Genomic DNA, 20,690 nt, shown 5'->3' with positions numbered 1-20,690 from the left:
ATATAAATCGCTGAGAACTTCAAATTCAAAAGTCAAATCAATAGAAACGTCAAATAATTTAAATAGATTTTGAGCAATTTAGCAATTAATATACAACAATATCGTTAAATTTTCAAGTTTGTGTCTTTATCTTGCGGAATAAAAGTGTAAAAAAGTATAGGTATTTGAGCCAAAAATAAGTGTTAATTGGTTAAACAAAAATTATTCGTGTGTGTGTGTAAATGTGCTGGTGTGTCAAAATTAGTCAATGAAATATGACAGCAAAATAGTGCCTCATACAAAAAACTGTGGTGTAAATTGTACCATCTGTGGATGGTTTAAGTTAATGAATGTAAGTTTATGTTTATTAAATTGATAATAATTCATGTCCTTTGTACTACCGACATCAATTTTTGAGCGACATTCTTGCTTTTTTCATAAAATAAAAGTGCCTAGGTAGAACATAACAGCTTAAGTTCTACTATTTCTTCCCCCTAAGTTATGTTAAACTTAGAGGAATTTATGACACAATTTGAAGTTCGTGCAAACCGTAATGTAGAACTTAAGGGTTTATGTTTCACATAAATATTTAAGACTCGTTTCAGCAAATGGGCCTGAGTTTGTTTTGTAAACAAAACATACACTTTGACACATCAACAATCTCATGAATGTTCAACTCATATCATGGAGGTGAGTTGGAAATAGTTACGATTTGTAACTATTTGACACTTGAAAACGAGTTTAGGAACGATGTTCACCTGTCAAATAGTTACAAATCGTAACTATTTTGTAGTTTAGGAACGTCAAAAGTTAACGATAGTTAACAATAGTTAACTATTGTTAGAAAAAGAACGCACCTCAGTATTTGATTTTCGAGTTAATCTGTCTTCAGCCCAATTTGCATCAGCGTAACCATAAAAGTTTTTGTTTTCATCATATGTATGTACTTAATGCAAGTTTTAACTTTGAGGTTCCTTTTAAGTATCTCACCCAGAGATGGCAAAAATTGGATTTTTTTTGATTTCCTACATTTGTTACGTCTACTACATAAATGAGGTAGTTAACGTAGTTTAATGTAGTTAACGTAATTAAATGTAGCAGACGTAGCGCTAGACGTCAAAATGTAGTTTGAAATGCCAATTTTACCACCAAATTGTCAAAGTCTTATTCAAATCGAAATACATAGCTGTGATAGTGTAAATTTGAATAGAATATTTGAAACCAGATGGACTTGGGGTGGTTTCTTTGAAAAGGTTTTACTTTACGAAACCAAATTCTCACGAAAACACAGCTATTTATTTTTTAATATTTTTGAAATATAACGTTTTTTATGTAGTTATTGCACGTAGCAAATGTAGGTAGTACATGAAACAAATCAAGCGAGTAGTTTATTCGATTAACTACGCGTAGTTAACCGAGTAGATTACCTGACGTAATCTACTCTGCCATCTCTGATCTCACCATACGTTTTAACTCGTTCCAGTCCGTTTGTATAGGTTGACTGACCTTTTGCGCCATGATTGAAACACTTGCTGATATATCAGCCCTGTTCCATTGGATGTGGTAGTTTACTACTAATAGATGTTTTGGTTAATCTAGTACTATCTACTCATGCTCTTCTTCCCGAGTAGATACGATTTGTATTGAATTCGTTCAAAGTGCGTTCCATTGAAAATCGCTAGTAAACTACTAGTAGTACTTTGCCACCTCCCAATGAAACAGGGCTATTAGGACGAGTATTTACTGATATATATAGTAAGGTGGAGCAATTTTATTTTAATTTTTTATTTTCGGATTGGCAGTTAAATATGAATTTAAAAGAAAATTTATATTGAACTTTATTTTTCCCCATTTAATTTAAAGGTCAAAAAGTCCCTTTTTTATGCATTCAGAGGGCTTGGGGCACCTCAAAATGAAATTATTTAAAAATTTTAAGTATACAGTTTTGTTCGTTTATAAAAACCGCAACTTTTTATTACTATTCCAATTCGAAAATAAAAAAACAAAAATAAAATCACTCTACCCTAATATATAGTAAACATCCTATAAGCTTTCGATATTTAGAATAATTGTTAATCAAAATTTCGGATTTGTCCACTTGCTTCTCGTAATTTGGATCTATAGGAACATTTGATAATTGTGCCCTTAATTATGAAAGTGAAAGTCACTCCTAAAAATGGCCTCAAATCTAGCCTTAAAATAATTATTATTTAACGGGTAAAGTTAATTTGAAAGCGAAATTGCAGTAAATAAACTTCTTTATTGTTCCTCTAGTGATTTCATAAAAGAAATATAGTTAAATCGTTATAAGAAAATTATTGTGTAAGTTTTTCTTTAAACAATGCAAAAAGTGACTTAGCCCACTTTCATAATCATGGGCACAATTATGAATCTGCTAAACCAAAATCTTTGACGATCTGCTCAATGTAATTTTGTTGGCAAATATTATAATTTTATACAAATGAAAAACGAACGACAAACTTGATCAGTTAAAATATAAAAATCAAAGTATTTAAACGTAAAGTGTAAATGTTAATTACAACAACTACCACCTCCAATGGAACGGGGCTATTGATACTCGACCCTTGCAATATCAGTAGGAGTGGACAATTATTCGATTTCAATTACCAAGGTCAAGGTGTGCTCTGAAAAGCTAACTCCGATCGGACTAATTTCGATCCAACGTATACCTTGCTAGAGTCCTCAGCTTTACAAAGTTAAATGCTGTTGATTCTAAAAAGCAAAAACAATGGCGAAAGGTTTTAAACGATTTGATGAAATGCTAAAGGCATTTTAATAAGTTAATCGGCCTTATAACGAATTCCATTCGCATGCTACTTTTCGATTGCATTGCTCGAATAAAAGGCAACAATTAAAATCACTTGAACCAATTTGAAACATGATGGGGCATATTCATAGTCGTTTTTAGACCCCAGTTTATCATAGACTAAGTTTTATCCAATGTTATTTGAATAGGAAAAACTGCAATCTTCCTTAGAAGCAGCTTTAATAATAATAATAATTTTAAATATATGCCTGTAAGACCTAAGGCCTTTTAAATTCATAATGCACGGAACTAGCACTACTTTGAAGGAATAGAAAGATAGGAAAGAATTTTTTTTTGTTACAGTGAAATGAGAATAAGATGATTATTATTTCATATAATCCCACGGTTGGCTTCCAAGCTGGGGGACCTTCCTGAGGTAGGGTTCGAACCCACAACCTCCAGGTTAGCAGTCAAGCACTACATCCACTGCACTTGTGCACACAATTTTGTATATGCTTCTATAACCTCGAAAACGACCCTTTTACATGCCGGCAGACTCAAATGGACTTTTCTTCCTTGTAATAATAAACGGAATTGGTTTTCTCCCGTGTTAAAAATCTGCATTCAGTTATTAGATTTGAGTAAACTGGGCGTTGGAATAAGTTCGTGTTTTAACTCTCTCCGGGGCAGGGGTATGAAAATCGTACCACCAATTTTGCATTTTTTTCAAGTCTTAATGTGTAATGGTATTAAATTAATACCACATTTTTATGTAAGTTGAAATCAATGTATTCAAGAAGAAAGATTTAGACACAAATGTGTAATTAATTAATTACTATTGCACATTAAAGTTTGAAAAAATGCTAAACAACGTGGTACGATTTTCATACCACTGCACCGGAAAAAGTTAATAAAAGTAAGGATGTACAATTCAACATTTTACCTGGAAAGAAGATCCATACTGAATTTATATTTTACGTTCAGCCCTGTTCTGAATAAAAACTCCCGGGGAAATGTGTTCAGGAAAAGGGCCTAGTCAAAAAGCGTAGTGAAATTTCTTATCTACATATACTGCCCTAGCGAGGTAACCGTCGGAGCGGAAAATTCTCCGATTTCATAAGAATTTCGCTTCGAGGTGTACTTCCGACAGGTAAAAACTCTCGGATTCGTATGAAATTGGACAAATTTCCGCTTCGACGGAACCCGCGCTAGGGCCGATATTGTGGCAATTTGTTCGATTGGGAGCCCTTCGCCCAAACATATTTTTTCGGGAGTTTTCATTCAGAATAAGGCTGATTAAGAGTCTACCAATACTAACTGTATTTACTCTACGATTGGTTTACATATTATGAAAAACTTTCACGTTTGGTAGGTATGGAAATTTTAATCAATCTTTTAATTCAATGTATATAAATTTAACCGTCGGCAACACCTCGATTTGGCAAATATCACTGATGTCTCGCAAGTCACAAGAACCTCGGACGGTTATGAATTTGATTTGAGGAATTATTTTCGCAGTCTTACTAAGCTTATAACTTGTGACTTAGACCTCTTTCTATTACAAAAACCTCACAAAATCACTTTCACAACACCTTGTGAGGATCTTGTGACCAATTAGGCTTGCCCTAATCGGGCTATTAGACTCAGTACCAGTACGCTAACCACTATTCAATTTCTGAATAATCGACTCCGGTACGTACTTAGCCATGATCGGCAAATAGCACAGTAGACCAATTAGACAACCAATGCCGCTTCCTGTAACCGCCTAATGGTTTGTATGAGATAAGAATAACCTTTGACATCGGATATTCGAGTAGTTTCCTAGTACTAAGTTTAATGTTTATTTGATCAACAGGTTGTAAGCCTAACAGCCCTATTCTGCAATTCGATTCACGTGAATCCAAAGATTTCATTCCTTTATCACACCACACCGGCCGTAGAAACCTTTCGGTTCAAGTTATATTTAATTCTCCCTTTGCTCCTGCTACATCGTATGTTCCTACATTTCTCTTAAATAAAAACTGTGCAAGTTCTGAAATTGAAAAGTTCCACCAACTTATCACAATCAGTGCCACTTAGATTTTAGATACAAACAAAAAAACTAAGATTTACTAAATTTGGAAACTTAGTTTATTGTTGTATTGTTTTTTTTTTATCAAGCGGTAAAAATGCTTTAATCTACTTCTTTTCGCTGGAGAAAGAGCTCTTTGACTCCCTGATGGATGCTGAACGCCTCCTCTTGGCTTCATCCCTCTTCACCTTGGATTCCTTCTTCCTTTGGGCCAACAATTTGGCGTAATCGGCAGCGGCTTCCTTCGATGCTGTTTGACGTTTCTTCTTGATGGCTAGACGTCTGCGCTTCCTTTGCAAGACAACTGGGGTAACCAAACGTTGAATTTTGGGTGCCTTTGAAGTTGCTTTCTTGTTGTCCTTGGCGGGCAATGGACGACGGACCACAAAGCGACGTACATCATCTTCCTTGGTCAAATTGTAGAGCTTGCGGATTTTGCTTGCCCTCTTTGGTCCCAAACGACGTGGAACGGTGGTGTCGGTTAATCCGGGAATTTCTTTAGCTCCCTTGCGGACAATGACCAAAGCCAAGACTGACATATTGGCATCGACAATGCATCCACGGACTGATTTCCTTTTACGTTCGCCAGTACGGCGAGGACGGTAGCAGGAGTGTCCCTTCTTCAAGAGCAAACGTACACGACCTGTAAACAAATATCAACGACTTTAGTTGTATTCAATTGTCTAGTCAAATTGTGCAATTTGAAAACATACCATGGGTAAGGACTCCTTGTTTCATGGGGAAACCTTGTTTGTCGTTACCTCCGGAGATACGGAGAACGTATCCAGCCCATTCATCCCCGAGAACATCAGCTTCAACTTGAGTTCCCATGCGCTTTTCATAGAAAATACGCAATTTATGTTCATCGACAACTTCGAAAAGTTTCTGGCATCCCGTGGCCGGGTATGAAATATTAAGCTGAAATTAGAAATTGACAAGTTTTACACCAACTATATTTCAGTGGGGACAATTTTAATCCGAGTATATTTCGGCCATCACTGCTTTAAATCGTAATAATTTTACTTAATTCACTATATAAAACATTTGCACAATAGTTTTTAAAGTTATTTATAAAAATATTTCAATAATTTCGTATAAAATATTTATTTTTTTCACACACCTTCATTTTGCAAGTCTAGTCCCGCAGAACACCAAACTAAAAGGAACCGGAGACATTTAGCGTTCAGCGGACAAACATATGATGTGATAATTGGGCGCTGAATTCTTTTGTTATGGTACGCTTACACGTACTCATATGGCAAAAATATTAAAGAAGGCTGCCTTCCACACGCTGCGATTTTTTTGGATTCCATTTCAAGCCTGGTACGCTGTTCGCGCTAAATTTTAGCGGAGATAAAATTCCCATACAAGCTTTAAGGCTTGGCCACACCGGAGGGTACGCGGTAGAGGTACAGGTAACGGTACGGGTATTTGTATGGAAAAAATTCCAAACTGACACATCAACGTTCGGGTGTGGAATTTTTTTAATACAAATATCGTTGCCGCTACCCGTACCGCTACCGCGTACCCTCCGGTGTGGCCAAGCCTTTAAGGCTTGGCCACACCGGAGGGTATGCGGTATAGCGGTAACGATATTTGTACTAAAAAAATTCCACACCTGAACGTTGATGTGTCAGTTTTGAATTTTTTTCATACAAGTACCCTCACCGCTACCCGTACCGCTACCGCATACCCTCCAGTGTGGCCAAGCCTTTAAAGGCTTGGCCACACCGAAGGGTACATGCGGTAGCGGTACGGGTACTTGTATGAAAAAAATTCCAAACTGACACATCAACGTTCAGATGTGGAATTTTTTTCATACAATTACCCGTACCGCTACCGCATGTACCCTTTGGTGTGGTCAAGCCTTTAGGCTTGGCCACACCGGAGGGTACGCGGTAGAGGTACAGGTAACGGTACGGGTATTTGTATGGAAAAAATTCCAAACTGACACATCAACGTTCGGGTGTGGAATTTTTTTAATACAAATATCGTTGCCGCTACCCTTACCGCTACCGCGTACCCTCCGGTGTGGCCAAGCCTTTAAAGGCCTTTAAAGGCTTGGCCACACCGGAGGGTACGCGGTAGCGGTACGGGTAGCGGCAACGATATTTGTATTAAAAAAATTCCACACCCGAACGTTGATGTGTCAGTTTGGAATTTTTTCCATACAAATACCCGTACCGTTACCTGTACCTCTACCGCGTACCCTCCGGTGTGGCCAAGCCTTAAGCCTGGCACGCAGCTCGCGCTAAATTTTAGCTCCCATACAAATTATTGAAACATTTTAGACGAGCTAAAATGGATCCCATACAAATTATCGATAATTTGTATGAGAATTTTATCTGCGTACCAGTCTTTAAGGGCCAGTTGTACAAACGTGGTTCATCCTCGGATCAACGTTTGAACTCAGTTCAACTCATTTGCAGTGTTGTACAATCGAGGTTTAGGTCTTATACTACGTTTCCACCTACCCTGAATCCGAGATTTAGCTAAGTAGATTTAGCGTAAAGCCTGGTACGCTGCTCGCGCTAAAATTTAGCTGAGATAAAATTCCCATACAAGTTATCGATAACTTGTATGGGATCCATTTTGTCTCGGCTAAAAATTTTCGATAATTTGTATGGGAGCTAAAATTTAGCGCGAGCAGCGTACCAGGCTTAAAGCCTGGTACGCTGCTCGCGCTAAATTTTAGCTGAGATAAAATTCCCATACAAGTTATCGATAACTTGTATGGGATCCATTTTATCTCGGCTAAAAATTTTCGATAATTTGTATGGGAGCTAAAATTTAGCGCGAGCAGCGTACCAGGCTTAAATCTCGAGTTTTGTTCTAAATCTCGGATTGAAAGTAGGTGAAAACTTAGATTTAGGGTAGCTGGACCCAAATCTGAGGTTGAGCGAAGTAGATTTAAAATAAATCTCGAGATTTATTCTAAATCTACTTAGCTAAATCTCGGATTTAGCGTAGGTGGAAACATAGTATTAACCCACTGCTGAACCACGATCAGAAGTTACCCACCGATATTGGTGGATTAGCAGTGGTTCAGCCATGGATCAGGTGATTTTTAAGGGAAAAAGTGTTCCTTTCTCACTTTAATCCGAGTTTTTTGTAAGTTCAAGCCTGGTACGCTGCTCGCGCTAAATTTTAGCTCCCATACAAATTATTGAAAAATTTAAGACGAGCTAAAATGGATCCCATACAAATTATCGATAACTTGTATGGGAACTTTATCTCGGCTAAAATTTAGCGCGAGCAGCATACCAGGCTTTAAGCCTGGTATGCAGCTCGCTCTAAATTTTAGCACCCATACAAATTATTGAAAAATTTTAGACGAGCTAAAATGGATCCCATACAAATTATCGATAATTTGTATGAGAATTTTATCTGCGTACCAGGCTTTAAGGGCCAGTTGTACAAACGTGGTTCATCCTCGGATCAACGTTTGAACTCAGTTCAACTCATTTGCAGTGTTGTACAATCGAGGTTCAGGTGATTTTTAAGGGAAAATGTGTTCCTTTCTCACTTTAAGCCTGGTACGCTGCTCGCGCTAAATTTTAGCTGAGATAAAAGTCCCATACAAGTTATCGATAGTTTGTATGTTTAATCCGAGTTTTTTGACATTTCAGCTAAAAGCTGGTGGAAATTAATATGAGGGGTATTCACGATCCGGTGTAACAAAAAAGTGTAAAAATGCAAAATTTTGTTTTCTACTACTACAACTATAAAGCCTGGTACGCTGCTCGCGCTAAATTTTAGCTGAGATAAAATTCCCATACAAGTTATCGATAACTTGTATGGGATCCATTTTATCTCGGCTAAAAATTTTCGATAATTTGTATGGGAGCTAAAATTTAGCGCGAGCAGCGTACCAGGCTTAAACCGGAACCTTACCACCGATTTCAGAAGATAAAAGTTGCTGAACCACGGATTAAATATTTGTACAACTGGCCCTTAGCTATTTCAACCTATAAAGCCTGGTACGCTGCTCGCGCTAAAATTTAGCTGAGATAAAATTCCCATACAAGTTATCGATAATTTGTATGGGATCCATTTAAAAAAATTTCGATAATTTGTATGGGAGCTAAAATTTAGCGCGAGCAGCGTACCAGGCTTAAAGCTTGGTACGCAGCTCGCGCTAAATTTTAGCTCCCATACAAATTATCGAAAATTTTAAGCCGAGATAAAATGGATCCCATACAAGTTATCGATAACTTGTATGGGAATTTTATCTCAGCTAAAATTTAGCGCGAGCAGCGTACCAGGCTATAAGCGGTACGCTGCTCGCACTAAATTTTAGCCGAGATACAATACCCATACAAGTTATCGATAATTTGTATGGGATCCATAGATAAAATTTATCGATAAAGCCTGGTACGCTGCTCGCGCTAAATTTTAGCTGAGATAAAATTCCCATACAAGTTATCGATAACTTGTATGGGATCCATTTTATCTCTGCTAAAAATTTTCTATAATTTGTATGGGAGCTAAAATTTAGCTCGAGCAGCGTACCAGGCTATATGGACCTAGAACCAGTGCTAAAAAACAATTTTACCACTGAATTCAGAAGATAAAAGTTGCCGAACCATGGATTAAATATTTGTATAACTGGCCCTTAAAGCCTGGTACGCAGCTCGAGCTAAATTTTAGCTCCCATACAAATTATCGAAAAATTGTATCTGAGCTAAAATGGATCCCATACAAATTATCGATAACTTGTAAGGGAATTTTATCTCCGCTAAAATTTAGCGCGAGTTGCGTACCAGGCCTGAATAGGTCCACAAAACATAATTAAAAATTATGAAATTATTATTATTATTTTAATTTTGTGTTTTTTCTTTCTTCCAAAAAATAAGCTTTCTGCCATCATTTTTGTAATGTTCCCATTTCGAGAAATCATCAAAAATTGATTTTTCAAATTTTTTTTTTGTACTTTTTAGCTAAAGAAAAATATTAAAGTGGCAACCCAAATTACTATAAGTTCGAACTTGATAAAACAACTTGGCATCACTTTAACAATTTTTTTATTCGAACTGTCACTGTGTACTCAAATTTCGAATTTTATGACCATCATAAAAGATTTTTTCCGATTTCTTGGTGGGTGAACCAGAGTGGTGTAGTTTTCGATAAAAAAATACGTATTCACAATATTCCAGATAAATATTTTCTCCACATATAAATCCAATTCAAATCAAATAAGTGAAATTCTTATCTATCAAATAAGTTAGTCCATAATTGACTTAACTTAACTTTCCAATCAGAATCCACAAAACAACCCACTACGTGGAAAATAATCAAGAAGTAGGAAAAAAAAAAAACATGACCAGTTTCACTGACAACCCATTCGGAGAGCCATTGGTCGATTTGGATGATCCTTTCGATGTACGTAAGCTCATACCAATTTTTTTGTATCTTATCATTTCAAAATAAAATAAAAAAAAAATAATTGCCAACAAACAATAAATCTATGACTCATTTTACAATTAAAACAAAAAAACTTTAGAATCCATCGGTTCAGCCAGTTACCAGGCAAGTACCCGACACTCTCACTACAATCGAAGACTTCAATCCATTCGAGGAGGAGCAAAACAAACCAAAATTGCAAATTAACTCAGCGAATAATGCAGCCGTTGTTCAGCCATCGTCCCAGAATCTGCCACCCTTAGCAGCACCGCCCTTCAGTAACAGAAGTGCTGCTGCCAGTACGAGTGTACAGATAACCACAGAGGAGCTACAGGTAATTATTATTTGCCTTGTTTCTTTGTAATTTATATATGCAAACCAGAAAAGATATTTCATAAGACATTTAATTAAAAATACACAAAATATATGATATATTTATGTAGCTGACCATTAAGAACGAATAGCTTTTATAGAAGATAGCAATAAAAACATTGAAAGGCGAATCTGATCAGCCGAAGTATAAATGCGTTCAAGCCTGCAGTATGGTAGGCAGTGAATTAAATGAACCAACAAAGGTTTGTGTGCTGCACAGCACAACACTTTTTATATGTTTGTAGCAAAAAATAGGGTTTCATATTTCATCTTGTGTGTTTGCGGGTTTTCTAGTCATCTGTAGTTTGTCATTTTAGTTACTTTAGTTAAACCTACAATAATAAAGACAGTCGAAGAGAACTGCAATAAAGCAATTAAAAAACATATTGGAGTTGAAAAAAAATATGTATAATGTAAAATAGATAGGAAGCCATAAGATAAGTTTATTGACCTACTTAATCGTATTATGTGAATTTTAGTATTATTTTTTTTAATTTAAATTTTGTATTTAGGTAGTAAAATAACAGATTCAAAGTAGACAATCAGTTTCTAGATTTTAATAAGAATATTTTTGGATTTTGTGTTTTTTTGATAACAAACAAAACAATAATTATTAAAGATCTTAAATGGTCAACACAGGTCAAACCCATTACTTTGAATATGAAATAAAAAAAAAAAAAACTAAATATTATTCTGATAAGCTTGCTTGCTTGCATCACATCGTTTTTTTTTTTTTTTTTATTTTTTACTATATAAGAGGTTTGATAGGATGACTAAGACTTAATATAAATAAAAAGAAAATGATTTAGGAATTTAAAAACAACAAAATGAAATTAATACAATGAGTTATATTGTGCGTAAAGAGAAAAAAAAATAATATATTATAAAATCAGAATCTGTCACACAATCTGTGTTACACAAAGGCCAAACATTCAAAATCACTCATATCAATGATAATTCATAAGTCATATCATAACTCATAGATGCTTGGGGAAATTTAAGGGGTTATACCCAGTTGTAATGTATACATTATATACATATATAAGAATACTGTCCGAAAATTCCATATTGATACTGCAATTAGTTCCGGAAAAAATAGCATATTTGTGAAGACTTTTTAACCTAGTTTACATGGTTTCCAAAATTTTAAAACCCGTTTTTCTGGAAATTGTGCTTTCAAAGTCGGTGAGCAAAATTTCTCCGAAAAGGTTGGAGTGATCGAAATTTTTACACAATGTTCTTAGGTAGTTTTGTCAGGTAATGAACTAAGGAATAAGGTTTTTGACAATAATTCGATTTTTTAAAGGGCAATAACACTTTGTAGACACGAAATCGTCTCACCATTTTTATCAGTGTATAATACAAAGGAAAAACATTATTTTCCTTTGGAGTTTGTTTAAGTATATCCATAGGTAACCTAATAGGCAAATGTGAAAATTTTTAATCATATGAATTTTTGTAAATGGCGGTGTAGTTCAGGATGATCGGAAAATCCTGTGCTTCCATCGGGCGACCAACTAACTCCTACAGAAAATATTGATTTTTAAAGAAATGGCATTAGTTTGAAAAAATTATTTTATTCCAAAAACAAAATTCGGTGAAAAAAAGACCATAAAATCGTTAAATTTTAATATAAAAAAAAAAATCCTACGCTGAAGAAAATTATTGTTAAGCTCCACACAAAATGTCGGCCCAATCGGTTAAAAACTGTAGGAGTTAGTTGGTCGCCCGATGGGAGCACACGATCCTGCGATCATCCTGAACTACGCCGCCATTTACAAAATTTCACATCATTAAAAATTTTCACATTAGCCCATTTTGTTACCTATGGATATACTTAAACAAACTAAACAAACTCCAAAAGAAAATAATGTTTCTCCTTTGTTTTATACGCTGATGAAAATAGCACTCGATTTCGTGCTTACAAAGTGTTATTACCTCTTGAGCCACTTTAAAGTGTAAATTTTCGTGAAAAAAAACGATTTTTTTCTTTGGGAAGCCGCCATTTTGTCAAAAATCAAAATTTTGACTATTCCTTCGTTTATTACCTGCATTCGTCTATCCTAGAAATGAATCTTTTGGTTTTTTTAATTTAAGGTGATTTGGATCAGAGATATCTTGCTCACCGCCAGACACCTTTTTTTGGAGGTCGTCTAGGAGATCTACTACAAAAATAACGGAACCCAATATTTTTTTTAAATACATAGCGAGTTCTATTAACGCATTAAATTTGCTATATAAACATGTATTTATGTTTATACAATTAAATGCCTCTTCACAAAAAATCCACAAAAAAAAAAGCACAATTTGTGTTCGGAGCAAGGAAGCTCCAACCGAAAAGTTCCCACAATCAGTGGCGTATTCAGGGGGGGCTCAGGGGACTCAAGCCCCCCCCCCCCCAAGCTTCCAAAATCATGTTTTCTTTTAGCTAATTTCATCATAATCTACATGATTAACTTAAACTTGTTCGTAAATCTTAGAGATTTAGAGGCAGCTCAAATGATCGAGCCCCCTCCAAACTCTGAAATGGTTGTTTGTGTTTGTTTGAGTAAGTGCCTTAGTTGACGTTGAGGGTTGGGATAAATTTTTTTAGGATTTTAGTCCAATTCAGAATTCTTCAAATAATATTTTTGGTATTTTGACATCGAATTACATCACCGTTAAATTTTGCAAAGCTTCTAATGCAATCACGCCGTATTCTATTGTCTTGAGTATATTTACTTTTTTTAAAAAATAATATTTTTCTCAAAGATATTGGAAATAAAAATTTTGTATATCTCAAAATCTTAGTGGTCAACATAACTAATGGTTTTTTAAGCAAATTCCAGTTAGTGCTTCTGATTTGTATTTAAAACGGAACATTATTATAAAAAAATATATTTTTTTTATTAAAAATCAAAAAGAATTTCATTAAAAACTAGTTTTTGAGACTTTCACGTTCTGAATTTCACTTTTTTAACCATTCACTTGCCGAAAGTGAAATTAGGTATTCTGTATTTTCTCATTCATTTAAATTTTTTTTGATCGAATTCAATTCACTTAGTTTCTGTTCGTGAATTTGGTGCCTTTTTCAATCAATCTGCAATTTTTGGACAAAGTAGGAATAAATCTGTAAGCAAAGTTCGAAAGAAATAAAGTGTTTTTTTTTTAAAGATTACTCAACACTTCGCTGTTTGTGTTAAATGTTTGGAACACAAGAACTTTGAAGAAAACACTATTTTGAATGTGAGTGAAAAAAAAGAAAAAATTTTGTAAAAATTTCCAGTCCCCTCCAAATTTTTTTCTGGATACGCCACTGCCCACAATATCGTTTCTTTTACGTTTTTATTTTTTTCTCTTCTCGTTAATAATGATGATAAAGCGAAAAATGGAGAAAAAATTCACTTAGCCGTTTTTCGAACACATTTCTAGACTATACTTTTTCATGTTTTCGGTGTGCTGAGGGTGAATTTTCGTTCTGTAAAGCTATGAAGTGATAAAAATAATATTATTCAGCTTTCACAGCGTTTGTTCATTTTATCACTTCACAGGAAAAATTAAATTTTTCTCTATGCGCATACTAACCACCGGTCTATCTGTAAGATTGGCTGAACTTTTATTATTTATTTTATTAAAAAGTTAAAAGCAATTTTGTAATATTTTTTTTTTTGACTTCCTACGCAATCATTGGAAGTTGTTCTTCACGAAAGAATTTGTTTGTGATAAATATTTTATCATAATATGAAGAGATTTTGACATATTTTTAATTTTTTTTTCACAAAAACAAGAATCGAATTCGATGTCAAGCTGTGACATTTTTTTTCATTTCAAAATATCACAGAACGAGAATCGACCCTCGCATCCGAAATTAGAAATTTTCGATTAGCTGCCGTTTTTGAAATATTACCGTTAGAAAATGCAAAAAAAAACGTATTTTGGCTTCTTTTAATGTTATGCTATAATGTATAAGAACTTCTTTCAATACCTGTAAATCCTTACGTTATCTTTTATATTGCCCGAGATATCTTAATTTGGAGTAAGAGTTTTTTTTACTAATACAGGGTTTCCCAATAGTAATGGTTCGAACAAAATTTACTAAAAGACCAACTTATGGGGCCTCAGAAATTGGTAACTTGTTCATCCCAAGTCTTTAAACGTTGGTTAAAAGATAGGAAAATTTAATTGATTAAAACATTTTTTATTTTGTTCGCCATTTCGCTACAAATTAGTTAACAGTTCGAAGTTTTAATAAAAATCGATTTCTTACTTTTATTTGAGAGCAACAACCTGAGAAAAATGCTATGGTTTGACAATGGTATACATATCATCTTATTGATCTTTTTTGATTTTCACCGATCCTTTGTGATCGTGATCGAAAGTGATATGAATTTTTTAAACATTTTTTCGAGCTACTCTTCAGTGGCTGGGATGCCTGGCAATATTTTATCAAATAGCCGTTTCTCATCAAAATATGCCGGTTATAGTTGCATCGAGTTAACTCGATTGTTCAAAGTTACGTGCTGACAACCCAGGCAAATACATCATTTAATTCAACAATTGTTTATTTTTAAAAATGAATATTTGTGTTTTCCTGATGGTTTAGATCAGGAAAATAAAAAAAATGCTTTTTTAACAAAGAATAATTGTTCAATTGAAAATATTTTTAGCAAAACATATTCTTTTAGAGATCTTCTATCGATAAGTGTGGCATTTGTTCTTAAAATCGCATAAAATACCGTTAATTATCGATTTGAAAAATTTCATGATCCGTTTTCCTGATCGCTATAACCGGCCCCTTAGTTGACAAACCACAACCTCTTCTTTTCCATATTGAAATACACACGAAAAAGTTTTTCGTTTGCAGTACAACAGGAAAAAAAAATGAAACTCATCAGGGAACGATTTGTTTCATTTCTTTGAAATGTCAATCAGCTGGCACGAAAAATGAATTTGCATCAGGAAAAAAAAACAAACAAAATTTTGCTAAAAAACTTTTCCATTTATGTGTCAAATCGAATAAAAAGATCAAAATATACCCATTTCCGGTCCCTTTGTGGGACGTTTGTTTGTTTTAAACCTAGAGATCAGTTGCAGAGATTACCTGACGTATTCTATTCTGCCTTCTCTGATCAGTTGTGTACATTATTCTTTTTACGCATAAAGCATTGCATTGAGTTACTAGTCCGGTCAATTTAGACATTCGAGGTTACATTAATTTCCAGCAAGCTAAAAATTGGTAGGATTGTTGTAAACACCATCATAAATTAAATCTAAAAAGTCCTCATCGATCCGAGGTCTGGAAAAAAATTTACGGGGGGTCAAAGGTCACAAAAACTGGTTTTTCACTATTTTCAGCAAAACAGTAAGTCTTATCAAAAAATTTTCAACGCAAGAATTGTAGACCAGATTATTATATATAAAAAGTGTCATGACACTTTTTTTCCTAAGACCCACCGTTTCTTAGGTATAACGATTCAAAAAGTTGAAGTTGATTTGTAATCGTCATAATCAGGCCTATTCTGAAAAAAACTCCTAACTGAAAAGTTCCTGAAATTTCATTATTTTTTGAGCTTGATTTTTTTTCTTCAATGGTTAAGAATACGGGGAAAGCAAAAAAAAAATGGAAATTTTCGCCATTTTTTCGATTGGGGCCCTTCTCCTGAAACCATTTCCCTAGGAATTTTTGTTTAGATTATGTCTGAATATATACAGGATGTGCAATAGAGAATGGACAACCCTAAAACGGCTGATAGCTACACTTATGACTGTTCTAAAACCAGATAGAAAAAAGTTCTATCGCAACCAGTTCATAAAATATTGGCTTTTTTTCGTTCAGTGTATTTTAAATTTTATCATCTTATGTTTTCGTTCACTACAACCACGAATGTATGAATTTTACTTATTTCTTTTTTTTATCATTTTCTACAATAATTGTATGAGTACATAAAAGCTTTAAAAACTGCAAAGCTATTGCACATTTTTGTAAAAAAAATTTTGAAATCTCTTTTTTGATGCAAAATGTAAAAAAAGTATTTTATGAAAAATTTTAAACACCTGTGGTATAAAATAAATCTATAGAAACCTAAGTGGCCAACTTTCTTCAAAATATTCTCGTCTAAGGGGTATTCACCTCCAAAACCTGCTCATTTAACTTTTTTGCAAAATTTGGAGTTGAGAAGTGATTTTTTGTTTGGCTATTCTTAAATACCCACGGAATAATGTCCCGTAATTTTGTTTTGTTTTTATGCATGCACTAAGCCACAGAATCAGTTGAAAGTTATTGATTGTAATCTTTTAATGTGGTTCAGTTGTTTTGTGTGAAAAATTACATCGGGAATAATTAATTTTTTTTTTCTTTCTATTGTTTTATATACAAATTTTGTTATGGAAGTTTCAACTGCAGGTGTGTACTTTATTTAAAAAATATATTTATTGCACTTGAAGCTTTAAATTATTGTTAAATTAATTTATTTTAAATGTGTGTAAAAAGACAGTTTTTTTTTTTCTATTTCTGCCTTTTTAATGGACCTTTTGTTATATCATTCGGTGATATTCGGTAACATTTTTCGTATCATATTAAAAAGAAAGATGTCAAAAAGCAAAAACAAAAGAAAACGTCTGCACGTTTATCCCCGTCTAGTTTTTAGCGTCTTTTATGTGAACCTAGTTTTGTGAAAATGATTGACTTTTTTAATTAAAAATTTTTTTTTGACGAATTGATACTTTATTATCAATTAAACAAATATAACCGTGACATTTTAACCATAAAAAATATTTTTTGATATTGAAAAATATCAGAATTCACTATTTTTTCAGTGTATACCAACAAATCCAAAATACTATATTTATACCTAAATTCATTAGAAAAAAGCTTTATTACTGTAATCAGCAGTTTTAGTCAAGTACAACTTCATTAAGCGAAAAAAATTCTCATGAGCGGTTTTTGAAGGTAAATCTAAATGCGACGTCGGAATAAGACACGTTTGATACTTCCCAAGCTAATAATTAATTTTGCCATCTTCCATTTCATAGAATTCTTGGAATGGCTGAAAGTTGATAAAAAAAACATTTTCTTTGTTCCGTTCTAATACATCATCTTTGAAAAATATCAAACTATGCCCATTTTATATTTCTCACATTTCTCACATTTCGTCATTATGGACATTAATTTTCGTGGAACAGTGCTTCCCTAGTGTAAAAAGTTGAGATATCTTGGATCTTTCAACCATTGACATTAAATTTGAAGTGCCAGCAAAACTTTTTTATCTTCTGAGATCGATTCTTTCAATTCCCTACATGCCAGTTTTTTAACCTGTAGAAAACGTATTACAGGGCTTCAGTTTAACATTAAAATGCAGTCTAGCAGAGATGGTACAAGAACAGTCTAATTAATCTTATAAATTTCAGGATAGCGTAGTAAAACATACGTGTTACGTGCACATTTAAAAGATAGGTATAAAAGATATAGTTGAACAAAATAAATTGGATTTTTAGATATATGTATGTATATTGTTTAGCACCCTTAAATGACAATCAGGTTAAGGAAAATCATATTTTTTGTTCATTAGAACTCCCTTTTTCTTGATAAAATAGAGAGAACAATAATTGAATAAATAGCCTATTGTTGTGAGATCCCAATTTGTAATTTTTTCTATTCCTGTTTCCTTATAGCGTCGTCAGGAAGAATTGGACAGAAAAGCAGCTGAATTAGACAGGCGCGAACAACAGCTTAAAGGCGCTAATGTGCCTCAGTTAAACAATTGGCCCCCTCTACCCGACAACTTTTGCATTAAACCATGTTTCTATCAGGACTTCAACCTAGAAATCCCTTCAGAATTTCAACGGCTGGTCAAACATCTCTACTACGCATGGATGAGTACGTATTCAAAAAATATTTTAATTTATTTTTATCAAAACTGAAATTTAAAACAAAATTATATCCAAAATAGTGTATACTCTTACAATGATGGCAAATATCTTTGGTGGCTTACTTATTCTCTTGCACACTGGAGAATTTACAAATTTCGGTTTATCGATCTTTTATGCCTTTTTGTTTACTCCTGCGTCTTATGTATGCTGGTAAGTAAAAACATTTTATTATCTTGTGAAGTATGAAGTTTAATTAAAAATAATTCTAGGTTCCGTCCAGCGTACAAAGCTTTTAAGAATGACTCAAGTTTTAACTTCATGGTCTTCTTTTTCGTGTACTTTTTCCAAACCATGATGACTATTTTCCAAGCCATTGGTATTCCCCACACTGGCTATTGTGGCTTTATTGTGGCCATCAGTAACTTTGATTCAAGTGCCGAAGGTGTCATTGTTGGGCTATTGTTGCTCATTATTGCCTTCTGCTTTGCAACTACTGCAGCTGCTAATGTCATGATGATTACTAAGGTAAATTTAAAATAATAAGAATAAGAATATTTTGTATTAATTGTTTTTTCTTTTTTGCAGATTCACACGATTTACAGAAGTTCCGGTGCGAGCATGGCCAAGGCACAGGTTGAATTTGCGACCGAATTTATGCGCAACCAAAACGTACAGCAAGCCACAGCTTCAGCAATGAACTCCGCAGTTAATTCGCAGTTTAACAGTAACCGTTACTGAAATTATCAGACTTATTAATTATTATTATTTTTATTATTTTGCCTTTCGAACGACTCGATGGGCAAAAATACATTCTTTACGATTAAACAAAAAAAGAAAAACTAAAAATAAACTGAAATTTTTAACTATTATTTAAAAATACGTCCTTGACTTGCATAATAAAAATAAAAAATATTATACAAAATATGTACTAAGAAAAGATGATATAAGTATCTCATATGAAGATTTTCTGTTTAATTTGTCGATATAAGGAAACTTTTTTCTTCGGTTTAAGTGTCTAATAAAAATATATTACGCAAACAAATCTAAATAAGCTTCATCTACATAACTAAAAAAAAAGAAAAAAAGAATTTATATTTTTTTTTGTGTACTCTGTATTGATTTACTCAAAATTTGGCGTCCAAAGTTGCAGAGTTTATTTATACAAATCTAAAGTATAAAAAAGTTTATTATTTCTTTTGTTATAAATATAAACAATTATAGGATAATATGTAATAATAATTAATATTATTTATATAAAATAAATACAAAAAAAAAATTATTAAAATAAATTTATATGTTGTGTTAGATTGCATATTATTATAATAATTTATGTTCCATTGTAATCCATTTAATTAAAAACAAAACACGTACTAAAATACATTACGTCGGTGAAACCAGAAAAGTGTGTAACTCCAAATTTTCTGAAAATTAGATTTGAATGCCATCTGTTAGACAAACCTGATATCTACCGTTCCTTAAACTGGGAATCCCCTTAAAGTTCATAGTTTTTATTTTATTAGCAAGTTAGAAAATGAAAACTCATACAAATGCCTTCAAAACGATTTTGTTTTTTTGCTCTCCTATAAAATTTGCTAAAATGGAGTTACACACTTTTCTGGTTTCACCGACGATTAGTCTGTATTAAAACTTATTCACTGTTTTACTCATTTATACTAACGGAACTTCTTTAATAAAATGGCACTTAGGACATGCACTTCATGGCGTGCTTTTTTGGCAAAGCTATCCGCAGTAGGATTTCTCAAAGGTCAATACTAAACAAAAATGTTTATGCCTCACCAAGAGATAGGAAAACGTAAGCTTATACACTTCGTCAAAATTCTATCCGCAACTTGGTTTAGCTTCTAATTCTATCGGCAGCTGGGTGTTGTTTTTGTAATGCATGTAAACAACTGCGGATTCCATATAGCGATGTCAAAAAATACAGCTAATTGCAAATGTTTTTTTTTTTTAACAAACGTTTTCGGAAATAAATGTCCTACAAATGAGACAATACTACACTTTATACTTGGACTAAAATAAACTCGTGGGTGAATAATAAATCTGTTCAAGTCGGTAATTTTAAGATCCACACCTGTACAACAGACCTGGGCCATTAACAAGAATTACATGAAGCACGAAAGGATAGTGTCGGTAACAACCGATTACACTGGTTTACAAGGGTTTTGTTGCCGAAACAAAAATATACTTTTTCAAAGGTTTTCGGTGTGCTGAACTCGAATCCGAAGTCAG

General features: G+C 33.6%; 2 protein-coding genes across 2 annotated transcripts; one reads left to right on the top strand and one right to left on the bottom strand.

Moving 5' to 3' along the window:
- Positions 1-4,853: 4,853 nt before the first annotated feature.
- On the bottom strand, positions 4,854-6,032 carry LOC129911708 (40S ribosomal protein S6). The gene is made up of 3 exons (XM_055989580.1): positions 5,938-6,032; positions 5,531-5,735; positions 4,854-5,460 (listed from the first exon to the last, which is right to left on the bottom strand). The coding sequence occupies exons 1-3, from the start codon at positions 5,941-5,943 to the stop codon at positions 4,925-4,927; spliced, it is 747 nt and encodes a 248-aa protein (XP_055845555.1). The 5' UTR covers positions 5,944-6,032; the 3' UTR covers positions 4,854-4,924.
- A 3,848-nt stretch (positions 6,033-9,880) lies between these two features.
- LOC129910487 (secretory carrier-associated membrane protein 5) lies at positions 9,881-19,379 on the top strand. Its single transcript, XM_055987888.1, has 6 exons — positions 9,881-10,199; positions 10,321-10,554; positions 18,243-18,447; positions 18,521-18,650; positions 18,710-18,965; positions 19,026-19,379. Exons 1-6 carry the CDS (start codon positions 10,137-10,139, stop codon positions 19,176-19,178), a joined length of 1,041 nt encoding a protein of 346 aa, XP_055843863.1. The 5' UTR covers positions 9,881-10,136; the 3' UTR covers positions 19,179-19,379.
- Positions 19,380-20,690: the final 1,311 nt, after the last annotated feature.

Source organism: Episyrphus balteatus, chromosome 2, assembly GCF_945859705.1.
Source record: "Episyrphus balteatus chromosome 2, idEpiBalt1.1, whole genome shotgun sequence".
In the NCBI taxonomy this organism is placed as follows: Eukaryota; Metazoa; Arthropoda; class Insecta; order Diptera; family Syrphidae; genus Episyrphus; species Episyrphus balteatus.
The sequence above is the reverse complement of the archived record's forward strand: the minus strand, read 5'-3'. Positions and strand labels throughout refer to the sequence as shown.

Bases quoted from the DNA above. Each gene is read 5' to 3' on its own strand.
- LOC129911708 (XM_055989580.1), bottom strand. The intron at 5,461-5,530 runs GTATGTTTTCAA...ATTTGTTTACAG, and splicing joins ACAAGGAGTCCTTACCCATG to GTCGTGTACGTTTGCTCTTG.
- LOC129910487 (XM_055987888.1), top strand. From the start codon at position 10,137: ATGACCAGTTTCACTGACAACCCATTCGGAGAGCCATTGGTCGATTTG. The intron at 10,555-18,242 runs GTAATTATTATT...GTTTCCTTATAG, and splicing joins TAACCACAGAGGAGCTACAG to CGTCGTCAGGAAGAATTGGA. The intron at 18,448-18,520 runs GTACGTATTCAA...TATCCAAAATAG, and splicing joins TCTCTACTACGCATGGATGA to TGTATACTCTTACAATGATG.